This window comes from Prunus avium, chromosome 1 (genome assembly GCF_965620075.1).
Source record: "Prunus avium chromosome 1, drPruAviu1.hap1.1, whole genome shotgun sequence".
Lineage (NCBI taxonomy): Eukaryota > Viridiplantae > Streptophyta > Magnoliopsida > Rosales > Rosaceae > Prunus > Prunus avium.
Window position 1 is genome coordinate 49,084,671 of NC_142284.1, and position 15,242 is coordinate 49,099,912.

The 15,242-nt window shown below is 40.1% G+C and overlaps 3 protein-coding genes across 6 annotated transcripts; all 3 read left to right on the top strand.

Annotated features, from left to right (window-relative positions):
• Window positions 1-394: 394 nt before the first annotated feature.
• LOC110749498 (F-box family protein) lies at window positions 395-3,047 on the top strand. The gene is made up of 2 exons (XM_021949610.2): window positions 395-885; window positions 1,596-3,047. Exon 2 carries the CDS (start codon window positions 1,624-1,626, stop codon window positions 2,872-2,874), a length of 1,251 nt encoding a protein of 416 aa, XP_021805302.1. The 5' UTR covers window positions 395-885; window positions 1,596-1,623; the 3' UTR covers window positions 2,875-3,047.
• Window positions 3,048-3,449: 402 nt separating this feature from the next.
• On the top strand, window positions 3,450-4,872 carry AIP2 (RING/U-box superfamily protein). Its single transcript, XM_021949616.2, has 3 exons — window positions 3,450-3,931; window positions 4,011-4,441; window positions 4,550-4,872. The coding sequence occupies exons 1-3, from the start codon at window positions 3,559-3,561 to the stop codon at window positions 4,697-4,699; spliced, it is 954 nt and encodes a 317-aa protein (XP_021805308.1). The 5' UTR covers window positions 3,450-3,558; the 3' UTR covers window positions 4,700-4,872.
• Window positions 4,873-5,024: 152 nt separating this feature from the next.
• LOC110749499 (initiation factor 4F subunit (DUF1350)) lies at window positions 5,025-14,845 on the top strand. Of its 4 annotated transcripts, none has more exons than XM_021949612.2 (10): window positions 5,025-5,761; window positions 5,845-6,048; window positions 6,142-6,199; window positions 6,316-6,378; window positions 6,462-6,537; window positions 7,058-7,170; window positions 7,277-7,366; window positions 7,454-7,585; window positions 7,713-7,870; window positions 14,537-14,845. In XM_021949612.2, the coding sequence occupies exons 1-9, from the start codon at window positions 5,391-5,393 to the stop codon at window positions 7,845-7,847; spliced, it is 1,242 nt and encodes a 413-aa protein (XP_021805304.1). In that variant the 5' UTR covers window positions 5,025-5,390; the 3' UTR covers window positions 7,848-7,870; window positions 14,537-14,845. The 4 variants fall into 4 exon arrangements, with proteins under 4 accessions (XP_021805304.1, XP_021805307.1, XP_021805303.1 ...); XM_021949615.2 differs by having other exon boundaries at window positions 14,560-14,845; XM_021949611.2 differs by lacking the exon at window positions 14,537-14,845 and adding an exon at window positions 9,888-10,022.
• The last annotated feature ends 397 nt before the right edge of the window (window positions 14,846-15,242 follow it).

The following is a 15,242-nucleotide window of genomic DNA, read 5'->3' on the forward strand; positions in this document are numbered from 1 at the left end:
TGCTTGGTTCTGGGACTCGAAGAATCTGGTCTGGGCATTGACTTTGAAGTAGACAAAGTATAAATCTTCACGAGTGGGAGCAGCAGTGCAGCCACAGATTCCTTAACGAGGCACAAGTTTTGCTTTTTTTTTTTTTTTTTTGCTTTGCAAAACTCTGCAAAGGTCAGCTGCAGCAAGCAACCCAAACCCACGCATCTGAAACATGACAAAGACAAACCCTTTAACCCTTTGGAGCCTTTGACAATGTCACATTTTTGTATTTTTCTAATCCAAAATCCATGCCATATTGTCTTTCTTTGCAACCAACCAGCCGTGCTTGGATGCTCTCTTTCTCTCTCTCTCTCTCTCTCTCTCTCTCTTTTTGTGTTAGAAAATTGAAAAAGAAAGACGACTTATTTAAAGTGGAGATACCAAACTAAATGTGTTCAAGTGCAACAGGTTTTGTTTGGGGCTTTGGTATCCAAAGCCAGAGCTGAGAGAGAGAGAGAGACAGAGAGAGAGCAGAGTCAACCACTCACCCTACTTACTTTCACACTGTGTATTTTGTAGCAATGCCTGTATAGAAAAGCAATATACTCTTTGTTTTATAAATATGGGATGAAAAGAAAAACCAACCCCTCGTGTGTTTTAGTGTTTTTGTGTGTGTGTGTTTGGTATCTAACAAAGTGTCAACCCCCTTACAAAAAAAGCTTCCCAGGAAGCTTCACACCTTCCTTCCTCCTTGGCTCGCTTTCTCACTTTTTTTTTTCCTCTGTCTTTCTTTCTCAAAACCCAATTTAAAGAGAAGGCCAAAGACCCACCAACCTCACTCACTGCCTCAGCTACTCATCAGTCACACTGTCTTCCATTCAGACTCACGGAGCACAAGCACTGGAGAAGAAACAGGTACATTCTCTTTCTCTGTTCATCTTCTCCTTTTGTCTTCTTCTTGTTCATTTGGTGTTTGTTTTGTTTCACTCAATTTTCTTGAATAATTGTGTTTTTGTCTGTGGAACAATTTTGTTTCCTTTTACTCTAACCCTTGTTCTGTGTCGAGATCTGTTACTTACTTGTGGACATACACACCAACTCTCTCTCCAATTTCATCTTCTGGCTCTGAAAATTTTAACTTCACTAGCTGTTCCTTTAACTTTAGGTCATCCTCATTGGTCTGATTTCTGTCTTAACAAGTTTTACATTCCTCAATTCTGGTATTTTTGACTACCCAGATATGCATTTTCTCATGGGTGTTTTCAATCCCTATTTGCTTCAGCAATTTCAATTCATCCCCATTTCTTATTGCTTGCTTCTCACTGTTTTTTACTACACTATGATGACTATCCTCTCCGCATATTGATTTTTCTTTAAAGTTGGAATCTTTATTTACTAGATTACGTTGCTTTTCAGCGTCCTCCTTTGCCATACAAATGGTTTTATCAATAATCTAAATAGCAGATGGGAAATAGGAACGCAAGGATAGGGGGTGCTAGATTCCCATTTCATGTTACATTCTGTATGCACTTGATATGAGCCCATTACTTTTGTTTCTCTGGTTCTATATGATGAGCACAGATATAAATTTCCCAAGTAACACAATCATCCCTTATCTTTTGCAGTTGTGTTCATCTCCTTAATTTCTAGTTGATGGAGGACCAAAATTGCCCGGCTTCTGTGATGACTCGGAAGAGAAAATCCCAAGAAGAAGATAATAGCATTTCAAGCACCTTTTATATGGATGAGCTTAATGAAGACCTCCTGGAAAGGGTCCTCTCAAGGCTACCAACCTCTGCATTCTTCCGCCTTACTTCGGTGTGCAAAAGATGGAAATCAGTTGCATCTTCTCCTAGTTTCAAGCTTGCCTGCTCTCAGATTCCTTCACGGGCTCCATGGTTTTTCATGGTCGATCCCCTTCTCAATCGATCAATAGTCTTTGACTCCACTGAAAGAAGCTGGAAAAAACTTGATCATCCACCTCTCCTCCAGAAAAACTCCAACTGCAATTCCATGCCTGTTTCAGCCTCTGGTGGCTTGATCTGTTTCCGAAATTCATATGGCAACTTCATTGTGTGCAACCCCGTGACAGGGTCTTGCAATGAACACCCTCCGCTGGATCCATCCCTACAAAATCTCACCTTCCATGCCATTGTGATGCATTCATGTCCCAAGTTTGAACAGTCCTCTTACAAGCTTGTTGTTGTCTTTGGTGAATTTCCAAAGCTGTCATTCAGAGTGTATAACTCAGACACCGGTTCCTGGGAAGAAGAGACCGCCTTGTGTAAGAAGTTTGATGATGATTCTGCAGAATCTGAATCAAGTGAGGACAATGCTGCTGTTTACTTCCTTAGCAAGGCTGGGAATGTAGTGGCAACCAACATGCAAAGAAGCCCATCTAAGCAATACTCATCAGTGATCACTACTAGTAAAGATGGCGAAGAGATAGTCCATTTCCTAAGCTCATCAGGGTCAGTTGTGGCTTGCAATCTGGCCACCAAGTGCTTCTCTGAGTACCCCAGGCTTTTGCCCGTCTTCTTCGAGTACTCCATTGATTTAGTGGAGTGTGGAGGCAGGATGTTAGTGGTTCTGCTGTCAGAATTTTTTGAAAGCGCTAGCCTCAGGGTGTGGTGTTATGATGAGGATGTTCGATCTTGGCACCAAATTGCAGCAATGCCTCCAGCAATGTCCCATGAGTGGTATGGCAAGAATGTGGATATAAACTGTGTTGGGGCTGGTGACCAGATACTGATCTGCTTAAGCTCTGCTGAGATTTCTAGTTGTGTTCTGTGTGACTTGGCTGCCAATGAATGGGTTGAATTGCCCAAATGTTTTATGGATGGTGAAGCCATAAAGTTCATGTCTGCCTTCTCATTTGAGCCAAGGATTGAGGCTTCTGTATGATTTGGAGTTCATGCCTGCCTTTGGATTTTTCTTTTTTTCTTTTTCTTTTCTTCTTATTCTTTTAGCATCTGTCTTACATTCCATTGTTCTGTATGCATTGTTTAGGCAATTTAGCCAAATGGAAATTGGCATGATTTTTTTATACAATGAAAAGTGTTTTAGATTGATGGCTACTTGTAGCACACTTGAATAGAAGACTTCCATTTATTGGCTTTGTATCTCTTCATGTTCTAGTGAATTTTCTCTCTTCTTCATAAACATGAACAAAGATGTGTTCTCTTGTGCTATTGAGGTGTGTTACGACACCGGTACGATTTTTTACCATAAATCAGATCCAAAGCCTACATTTAATCAATGGACAGAAATCACCAACATCTATGCGACTCCACTTAGCAAAATCCTACATAATTAATTACACGTTACACGTCAGCTTGTATTACAACAGGTAAACAAAACGACGCTAAAAATGCTGTCGTTAACAAACAAAACACAAAGCGAATATAATACAGTGACGTGGAGAGAGATAATTGGAGATAGTTAGAGACAATCATGGGACGGCGCGCAGACGATTCTTCTCGTGCCTTCGTTGAAGGGTGATGACCTCCTCGCCAAGCCAAACCAGAGAAATAAAAGAGGACGAAGGCACAGAAGAGAGATCCGATTCAATTCAAATCGAAGGCGAAAATGGAGTTTAAATCTAAAGACGAAAAGCGATTGGAGCAGCAATTGGAGGAGCTTCACAAAGACGTGTCGAAGAAGCAGAAGTTCGAAGACGCCGTCGCCTCCCTCAATTCGCTGCTTCGCGACCACTACGCCTCCGCTTCCCCTTCCCTCCGGAAATTGTATTACGGCGTCGTTTGCCGAGTCGCCACTGTCTTGAAGACCCGGTACACCTCGCCGGGTTTCTGGGCCGCCGGACTCGCCCTATTCCGGCTAGCCCAATCCCTCGTTTCCGAACCGGCCGAGAAGGCCCACCTGCTCTCCTGCATCTCCGAGGCGCAGCAGGTCGTTCATCAGGAAAACGACCCTCCACAGCCCTCGTCTTCTCCAAATCAAGGTCTTAGAGATATTTTGCAGAAACCCTTTTTCATTTTATTTTGTTTGATTCGATTTTGATTTTTGATTTTGTTATGTAGGGTATTTGTTTGAGGGGCATCTGACGGTGGATCGGGAGCCGCCACAGCCGCAGTGGCTGGTACAGTCGAATCTCATGACGGCCGCCTTGGCGGCGGGGTCGTCTTCCGTGCCGGGTCGGCCGGAACCCGGAAACGACGACAGCAACAACTCGGAAAGCGCGGTGAATTTGCTTCAGTCCCTCATCGACAACCTCGACAGCGTTTTTCCGCCGGGGATAATGGATGATGTGAGGGCGGCCCCGAGAGTCCCGCCGGCGAGCAAACGGGTGGTGGCGAATCTTCCGGTGATTACGATCACAGAGGAGGTGCTGAAGAAGCTCGGAGAGGAGGCCGAGTGCGCCATTTGTAAAGAGAACTTGGTTGTGAATGACAAGATGCAGGAGTTGCCTTGCAAACACACATTTCACCCTCCATGCCTAAAGCCATGGCTGGTAAATTTCGAAATTTTTGTTCTTTAAACATGTCTCATTTGCTTGCATTGAATTCCAAATTTGAAGTAACCATCCGACGTGGTTGTTGGGTTGTTTTTGTTGCGGCAGGACGAGCACAATTCGTGTCCGATATGCCGGCATGAGTTGCAGACTGATGATCATGCGTATGAAAGCTGGAAGGAGAGGGAGAGGGAGGCTGAAGAAGACAGAAAGGGGGCTGCAAATGCCGTTCGAGGTGGTGAATACATGTATGTTTAGATGATGATGATGATGATGATATTTGCTTCAACAATTTGTCAATTTGCAGCTCTACTCTAAGACAAATAATAGAGCAAATGTGGTTGCTTTTCTTGTATAATCAGGCACATCTTCATTGGGAAGCAGATTTTAGAAATATTGAAACTTTTATATAATGAGGCACATTTTTATCATCTGTGATGGAAAGTGAAGCTCTTCGCTGAGCTTTTATCATTTCTTCAGGTTCAGGGTTTGTTTTGGTTTTAGATGGGTAGCTGAACCTTTTCAATGCCATAGAAATTTTGAGTTATTCAGATCGATCATGTCTTGCAGATAAACTGCATCACAGACTGAAGACATGTAGTGGAGCTGTAGATAAAATAGATTGGGCTCTACATTCATGGACTAAGAATAAAATTCAAAACTCAAATTTCCCGCGGTTCAGAGGTTAAATCCATCGAATATGGACTTTTTAATCGACTCTTTCTTTTGGGCTTCAAGTTTGAAGTTAGAAAATGGGCCTAACTAATACAACGAGCCCAAATAATGTAAAACATTGTGGCCGTTTAAAAAAATGCCATCGGAGGTAAAGGCCAAATCTTTTTGTGAAATCGTGGCGCAAGCTTTGAACAGAAAATACAGATTGCACCACTCATCATGTATGTAAACTATGTATTAGTAGCAGCAAAGCAAAAACCCATTTGCGTTTGACATGGAAATGGCCACTTGTTTCTCTTCCACTTCCTCATCGTCCTCCTCCGGCCTTGCCACCAAATTGGGAAGCGGATGTGATCATATCCCTCATCATGCCCAAACCCAAATCAACGGCTATGGTTCCTTCTTGGGGTGCCGTCGGAGGAGCAGATTAAGAGCAGTAGTGGTCGCAGGTGGCTCAGCCTCATCTTCTACCAAGAAGACTGCTGTCAATGGCTATGTGGGTCCAGGCAGCTCCGCTGACAGATTAATCTCCACTTGGAGCGATTCTTGTTTGGTGGTACCTCCACCCACTGGCAAGAAGCCTCGCGCCATCATCAAATTCTTGGGTGGTGCCTTCATTGGAGCTGTTCCTGAACTTACTTACAGGTCCCAATTTTTGTTTTCTATTTGTATAATTATTTATTATTTATTATTGGGTCCCTGAAATTCATGTGAATTGGTTGTTGCAGCTACTTAACTGAGCTATTGGCGAAAGATGGGTTTCTTGTTATATCAGTGCCATACAATGTGACCTTTGATCATGTCCAAGCTGCTGCACAAGTGTATGAGAGGTTCAATGCCTGCTTGGACACCATCTTAGCTTTTGGATTGCCCAATGCCAATCTTTCACCTGCCCAACTTGCTCAACTGCCTGTGTTTTCTGTTGGCCATAGGTAATTGAGTTGAGTGGCTTCAAAGTTCATTATCATGGCTGCATTGGATGCACTGATTTACATATCTGTGTGTTTTTAATAATTTGTTTGTAGTAATGGCGCGCTTCTTCAAGTACTTGCAGGGAGCTATTTCTCTGATAAAGTCCCAAAGGTTTGTTCTGTTTTACAAGCCCTTTTGATAAGTAGATTGTGTAGTGTTGTTTCATATTAAGTAATCTGATAAATTCACTTAGTTTGACAAGCAATATTGTCTCCCTCTGATAAAAGGCCAATGCCATAATCGCATACAACAATAGACCAGCGACAGAGGCTGTGCCTTACTTTGAGCAGGTAATTGATATTTATCCTCTGCTTCATATCATGTATTAGAATTTGGGTTATGGTGTTCTAAAGTTTATATTACTGTTCTGCAGCTAGGTCCTTTAGTTAATCAGATGGTGCCTATTGTAGAAGCCTCTCCAGTTTCATCAATGGCTAGGACTGCCTCAGGTAGCTTCCTGACTTGCTTGGACCTTATTTAGTATTAGATTTCCGTTTTTCTTCCCTCTAGTTTTTCTATAAGGATTGCATATTGGCTTACTTATTATGCTTTCCCCTCCCCTCCGTGGATTTCTTAAGTGTGATATTTTCTTAGAGAATTTAACTTGCTGCCATTTGTTATCGTTGTATTCCATTTGGTTGCATTGAAGATGTGCCAAATGAAAAGAATTTTAGGTACCTACCTTATTCATCCACTTTCTTTGCATGTCAGAGCCAAATATAGTGTTGCTTCTTTACTTTTATGTTTATGATGTATTGGTTCATGAGAGTAAGTACAGAATCCTAGTTATTCTACAATGGTATACCCTGTGGTAAGCCATAGATCATCATGTTTACCTAACTCCATAGTTACATCCATTGAAGATTGAACTCCCTTAAACTGAGTTACTGAATTGAGTGGTATACCATGTCATGCGCAGCATGCTCGCACTTTCTGATACTCCCACTTTTCACCACTTCCTGTATGTAGGAGATGCATGGAAGGCACTGGTTGATGCAGCCGGAGCAATGCTACCGGACAATCAGGAAACTTTAAGTTCGCTGACTAAATTTGTTGATCAGCTACCTTCAGTGCTAAATGAGGTATCTTGTTGGCTTGGCGGAAGTCATTCCCTTATGCTTTCAGTTCTTAATATTGGAGAGTAATTCTGTGGAGTTATTCTAAACAAATTCATAATATTTCTGTCAGGTAACGCAAGGGATATCGGAATTTAAGCCAACACCCTCTGAAAATCGTGTTTTCTTTAAAAGCTCGTACAATGTCAAACACACACTACTGGTATGCATGGTGTCCCGTTATTTTGAATCATCATGAAATGGGTGACAATGATTTTATTCTCTGGCTTAAATATTGTTTGCATTTCAGGTGAAGTTCAATTTCGACGCAATTGATGAGACAGATACTCTTGAAGAGACATTGAAGCCTCGTGTGGAATCTATTGGCGGGACACTAGAAAAGGTCGAAATAAGTGGTAACCATATCACACCATGCATACAGGTGAACTGAACTCCAAACAATTTTGAGTTCTGCATATCCTCTGTGCTCATTCGTCTGATTTAGAAGCTCTGACTTTTATAATTATTATCTCAATAGCCTCATCTTCTCTTTTATTCGGCCTGATCAGGAGCCAAAGTGGCACGTAGGGAACGTGTACACTCCAGCAGATGCTATTGCTCAGAGTCTCAAGACTCTTTCTCTAAATGACGTTAGAGTCCTCTCAAGAACTATAAGCGACTGGTTCAGAGGCTTTGAAGATTGAGGTGCCATAGTTTCAATCAAATGGTATGTTAGACTTATGTCTTAGCCTAATAGCTTATTTGTAAAGTTCATGTTACTTGGAAATACCTGACTTGGGCCGCCAAGCCAAGAAGCATCTCATCTTTATTTGGTGTTGCCCTGTTAGGAGAAATCCAACTTGATTGTTTGTGTTGTGTTGGCAACTGCTGTTTGATTTTATATTTTATACTAAGGGCTCGTTTGAGAGTGATTCTAGAAAGGCCAATAATCACTTCTCGCCCTCCCATAATCACCCCAAAACGAGCCCTAATATTATTATAAATGTTATAAAAATAATCATAGTATGAAAAGTACCACTGAATATTGGGAGTGGAATTGTATTTGCTCTTGTGGTTTTTACACTGATGGAATTTCCTCTCAGATAGAACTCTAACTCTCAGATTTCTCATTCTCTGTTCTTCTCTTAGTTGAGTGTGTTATCACTTCTCGTTTCTTCTCTCTTCCTAGTAATCAAGAGATGAAGCCTTTAAATAGGCTGAAGCGCCCATGATTTGCGGTTGGTTACAAGGGAAGGTGGCAGACAAATTCCTTCAGTCTTTTCTTCTTTTATTCTTTTCTTTATATGGGCTCCACCACGTTCTTTACAACACTCCTCCTTGGAGACCACACGTCCCTTGATTGGTTGGCTCATTAAAACCTTGTTTGGAAAAACCCAGTAGGAAAAAAACCTAAGCGAAGGGAAAATAGTACAACTTCATTTGGGATATAAGAACAATGTTAAATGCGCTCATGTTGCCTAGTCGAAGGAAAAAGAGTACAATGCGCATATGCCCTGTGTTAAAGGACTCTCGAATGCTCCCCCTGATTTTGCATGCTTCAATTCGATTGCTTGTAGAGTTGACATAATCTGATACCATGCATGAGCTTTTGGAATGCACAAGTATTTTCCAATAGCCTTGGAAAAACCATTGTAGATGGAAGTGATACATCCCCAGAAGAAAATGCAAAGGCCATGATTTTTCTTCGCCGTCACATTCATGAAGCGCTGAAAAGCGAATATGTGGCGGTTGATGATCCACTAGTTTTGTGGAAAGCTTTATGGGAAAGGTACAATCACCAAAAGACGGTGATCCTCCCGAGAGCCAAATATGAGTGGACACACTTTAGTTGATTTCAAGTCAGTGTCCGAGTACAAATCGGCAATGCACAGAATCACCTCCCTAATGAAGTTATGTGGTGAAAATATCTCTGAAAAGGATATGCTTGAAAAAACTCTCAGTACATTTCATGCCTCAACTGTGCTCCTGTAGCAGCAATGTAGGTATAGTGGTTTTACGAAGTACTCAGAATTGGTATCCTGCCTTTTATTGGTTGAGCAGAACAATGAGCTTTTATTAAAAAATCACAAATCTCGCCCAACAGGCTCAGCACCATTCCCTAAAGTGAATGCTGCATCTCAGGAAGTGAATGCCATCTCTTCTCGTGGCAGTACCCATAGACGTGGGAGAGGAGGCAGGCATGGACGCTGGCAAGGGAATAGAAAAGATCGTGGTGCCCATTCATATGGCTTGGGTCCAAGGAGCAATTCATCCACGAGCGAAAAAAAAATGCATCTCAGAATAAGGGGAAAGCTCAGACAAGCCATGTGTATAAAAATGTTGAAGGCACTTGTCACAGATGTGGCGTAAAGGGACATTAGGCGCGTATATGTCGCACGCCGAAGCATTTGGCGAATCTTTATCAATCTTCACTTAAGAATAAGAAAATAGGGACAAATTATATTGATCATGTTGATTCGATGGATATACCAGATCCACCAGCCACACATGACCCATTGGAAATATCGCGTCAGTTAGACATGACGTATATGGATGTTTCTGATTTTATTATTAAAAGAGGGAATGAAGTTTATGAGTCTGAATTAGACTAAATCCCTTTATGTACCATTTCTATTATTTGAAGTACTATTTTTAATTCTCATTTCAATTCAATAAAAGTGGCAGTGTTTTTCCTTTACATTGAATAATTGTTTATTGATTCATCTTATTTTATTTATTTGAAGGCATAAATATAAATTGTGGATGCTCCCAAAACAAGAACTCTAGTAAAGATATTTGTCTCGCAGGCAGTGCGTCTACTCATACTATCCTTCGAGATCGAAAGTATTTCTCAAACTTGATGCTTACAAAAGCAAAGGTAATAACCATATCAAGTCTTGCAGATCTAATTGAAGGCTCAGGAACAACCCAAGTTATGTTACCAAATGGAACAATAATGTCCATTCAAGATGCTTTATATTCATCTAACTCTAGAAGGAATCTGTTGAGTTTTAAAGATATATGTTTGAATGGCTACCACGTTGAAACAAAAAATGAGGAAAATGTAGAATGTTTTTGCATTACCTCCAGTGATACCTAGAAGTGTATACCGGAGACACTTTGTGTGCTTTCATCAGGGTTGTACTATACAACTGAGGCACATAATGTCATGAACCAAAAGTTAATTGACTCAAATACTTTTAAGCTTTGGCATGACCAGTTGGGTCATCCTAGATCCACCATGATGCGTAGGATCATTACTAATTCTAAAGGACATCCCTTGTTGACAAAACGCATTATGTTGTCAAGTGATAGCTTTTGCTAGGCTTGTTCACAAGGGAAGTTGGTGATCAAACCATCTTAACCAAAGGTTGATGTTGAATCCCCATCATTTTTACAGAGAATTCAATGGGACATTTGTGGGCCTATTCATCCTCCTTGTGAACCATTTCGTTATTTTATAGTCTTGGTTGATGCATCTACCCGATGGTCACATTTTTGCCTTTTGTCTACTCGGAATATGACATTTGCTAGGCTCTTGGCTCAGATAATTAAATTACGAGCCCAATTCCTAGATTATCCCATTAAGTCAATCCGACTCAATAATGCTGATGAATTTATATCTAAGACTTTTGATGACTACTGCATGTCACTAGGCATTGACATTGAACATCTTGTTCCTCATGTTCATACTCAAAATGGTTTGGCAGAAGCTTTGATTATGCGTTTTCAATTGATAGCTCGCACTTTGCTAATAAAGACAAAGTTGCTAGTTTCTGCCGAGGGACATGCCATTTTACATGCAGCATCACTTGTGCGGTTGAGGCCCATTGCCAACAATCAATATTCTCCTCTCCAATACAACTCGTGTTGGGAAATTAACTAAACATTTCACATTTAAGAGTTTTTGGTTGTGCGGTTTATGTGCCAATTGCACCACCGCAACGTACTAAGATGGGTCATCAATGCAGATTGAGAATTTATGTTGGCTTTGATTCACCATCTATCATTCGATATCTGGAGCTCCTAACATGTGATATCTTTATCGCACGATTTGCGAATTGTCATTTTGATGAGACAATTTTTCTACCATTAGGGGGAGAAAAACTTGTTCCTAAAGAACAACAAGGCAAACTCGTTTATGAAGAACAACGTGAATTATCGTGAGACATACCCACTTTATCTAATCTCGATCTTTAAAGTATTGCCAATCAAATGCCAAATGCATTTAATGATGCAACAAAAGTGACAAAATCACATATCTTAGCTGCAAATGCACATGTAAGGATTGATGTCCATAATCGACAAAACAATGTGCCATCAAATGATTCATTTGTTGCACGCTTGAAGCGTGGCAGACCACTAGGCTTAAAGGATTCAGTCCCTCAAAAGAGGAAGTCGATTGCCAAAATGAATCCAAGTGAAATAAATAGAGAGCTCACAATTCATAATTCAAATGCCCCCGAAGAGGCACATGTACTTCCTGAAAAGGAAAATGTCTGTGGTGAGACAAATGCCCCCGAAGTGGCAGCAATACTTGAAAATGAAGAAATCTCCATAAATTATACATCCACTAATGAATTGTGGAATAGAAATGAGATGATCATTAATGATATATTTGCATTCTCAGTGGCTACTGAGATCATAAAAGATGATGATATTGAGCCGTGCTCTATTGATAAATGCACACAGAGACAAAATTGGCCTAAGTGGAAAGATGCAACCCAGGCAGAATTAAATTCTTTGGGAAAAATGCATGTTTTTGGACCTATTGTTCCAACTTCACCCAATGTAAACCCTGTAGGTTACAAGTGGGTATTTACAAGAAAGCGCAATGAGAAAAGTGAGATCTCAAGGTATAAAGCGCGACACGTTGCACAAGGTTTTTCACAAATGCCTGGAATTGATTATGAGGAAATATACTCTCCACTGATGGATGTAACTACATTCCGTTACTTAATAAGTTTGGCGGTTTCAGAAAAACTTGAAATGAGACTTATGGATGTCATTACCGCATATATGTATGGAGAATTGGATACAGATATATACATGAAGGTCCCAGAAGGACTTAAGCTGCCTGAAGCAACTAGGAATAAACCACGAGGCATGTTCTCAATTAAATTGAGACGATTATTGTATGGGCTAAAACAATATAAGCGAATGTGGTACAATCGTCTCAGTAAGTATTTACTTAAGGAATGATACACAAATGATCTTATTTACACATGTGTGTTTATTAAGAAATCAAAGTATGAATTTACGATAGTGGCAGTATATGTCAACGACATGAATCTAATTGGAACTCCTGAAGAGCTTCAAAAGACGGCTAATTATGTCAAACGCGAATTTGAGATAAAAGACCTTGGAAAGACAAAATATTGTCTCGGCTTACAGATTGAGCACAGTGCTAGTGGGATTTTGGTGCATCAATCAACTTATACTGAAAAAGTATTGAAGTGGTTTGGCAAGGATAAGGCTCATTTACTTAGCACTCCAATGGTCGTTTGGTCGCTTGACACTAAGAAAGATCCATATCATCCAAACGAGAATGATGAAATGGTCCTTGGTCCAGAAGTACCATACCTTAGTACAATAGGTGTTTTATTGTACTTACCACAATGTACCATACCAAACATAGCATTTTCAGTAAATTTGTTAGCAAGATACAGCTCTGCTCCAACAAGCCGACATTGGACCAGCATCAAACATATTCTACGATATCTTTGTGGGATAACAGACATGGGCTTATTCTATTCCAGTGAATCGACCAATGCCCCGAGTATTGTTGGATATGTTGATGCATGATGCCTCTCTAATCCACATTAAGGACGCTCACAAACTGGGTATGTGTTTACATGTGGAGGAACTGCAATCTCATGTCACTCAACGAAACAAATGTTGGTAGCCACATCTTTCAATCACTCATAAATGCTTGCCCTCCATGAAACCAGTCGTGAATGTGTTTGGTTAAGGTTGGTGATCCATCACATCTGAAGCACATGTGCCCTACCCTCAACAACAGACACTCCAACCATCCTGAATGAGGACAATGCAGCTTGTATTGCTCAGAACACATGAGGATACATAAAGGGTGATGGGACCAAGCACATATCACCAAAGTTTTTCTACACAAATGAGCTTCAAAAGAGTAAGAAATTAAATTCAGACAAATCCGTTCAAGTAATAACCAGGCAGATCTCTTCACCAAATCTTTGCCAAAATGTACATTCCAAAAGCTAGTGCATGGTATTAGATTACGTCAACTCTGCAAGCAATCGACCTTGAACACATGACATATGCGCGTTGTACTCTCTTTCCTTCTACTAGGATTTTTCTCATTGGGTTTTTGCTAGAAAGGTTTCAATGAGGCAACATGAGCGCATTTAACATTGTTCTTATATCCCAAATGAAGTTGTACTCTTGTCCCTCCGCTTAGGGTTTTTTTTTTTTCCCACTGGGTTTTTCCAAGCAAGGTTTTAATGAGGCAATCAATCAAGGGACCTGTGGTCTTCAAGGGGGAGTGTTATAAAGAACGTGGTGGAGCCCAAATAAAGAAAAGAAGAAAAGAATGAAGGAATTTGTTTGCCACCTTCCCTTGTAACCAACCGTACATCACGGGTGCTTCAGCCTATTTAAAGGCTTAACGAGAAGTGATAACACACTTAATTGAGAGAAGAAAAGAGAGTAAGAAATTTGAGAGTTAGAAAGTTCTATCTGAGAGGAAATTCTATCAGTGTAAAAACCAAAAGAACAAATACAATTCCACTCCCAATATTCAATGGTACTTTTCATACTCTGATTATTTTTATAACAGTTGCGAGATTAATTTGACATATTTCCGAGTTTCCAAGTTGAGGGTAGCCCCCCATTGTTTGGTTTTAATTATGCATGCACCTTCTGATACATTTGCATGCATGTCACCAACAACTCTTCTCATGTGCCCGCATTTAATTGACTCAAAAAAGAAAAAGGAAAAGATGTAGCTAGCTAGGTCATAATAATTCATCTCAATCTTGTTAAAAGAAATAAAGAAAACGGCAAATTATTTTTGTTTGTAACTTTTCATCAGGATTTAGATTTAGATTTAGATGATGATAACGATGAATGATCGATGGTGATGGATAAGTAGATAAATGTGAATGGGAAGTTATGCTTCATCTGTTGTTTTGTTGTGGACCTCTCGTAATCATAATCATATATGGCTCTCCTCTCTCCTTTCCTTGGTTTTTATTGGTTACAACTTGTGTCATTTGAAACCATGACCTACCAAAGTTAGCTGCTTCTTTGAATTTAGATGCTTTTTTTCCTGATTTTCATTATAGAAACACAGTCTTGATTGATATTTCTCTCTCTCGACCCTTTGGGTTTTGGGGCCTTGTTTCTTTTGGCTCAGTGACTCAGTGGTGTTGGTGACAGATTAAAAATGTTATGGGCCACCGCCACCCTCACTTATAGCGGATAGTGACCAAACTCTGTGTGTAATGAAGAGCTCTAGCCCTAGCTCAACTAGCTGCAGCCTCTCTTTCTCTCTCTGAGGTCCCTGCCTGCCTAAGTCCAATAAATGACCACTTTCAATTTTATTACCACATTCAATACCAATTGCAATTATTGCAATTGGGACTACTTTAAGCCTTCTTTTTTATTTTGTCAAAACAATATTCTAATTACGGGAAAGAAAATCGAACTTGGATCCAAAAGCCAACTGATTACTGACTTAACTTACGTTCGCTTTTAGACTTCTATTTTGGTTTGTGATAAAAAGCATAAACAATATCAACCAATCACTAGAATAACTCGTGAGGAACACAAATTGCATGATTTGGTTTTTGATCCACACCACATATATCATAAAAATGTTTAATAAATGGAGAATGTGTTGGCCGTCGACAATCGTCCTAAAGTTTCAATGGATTCTTTCTTGACTGGTTTTGTTAAATTTCCAAATTAACAATGCAACATTACCTATTAATTTATGATTTCGTTGGGAGCATTTTTGCTCACCACTTTAACCCAAGGTGTATCCTCATCACCCTTCTTAATATTTGACACGTGTTTATTGATATAACAATGGTTGCATAAATATAAAGTAAAGAGTTAAT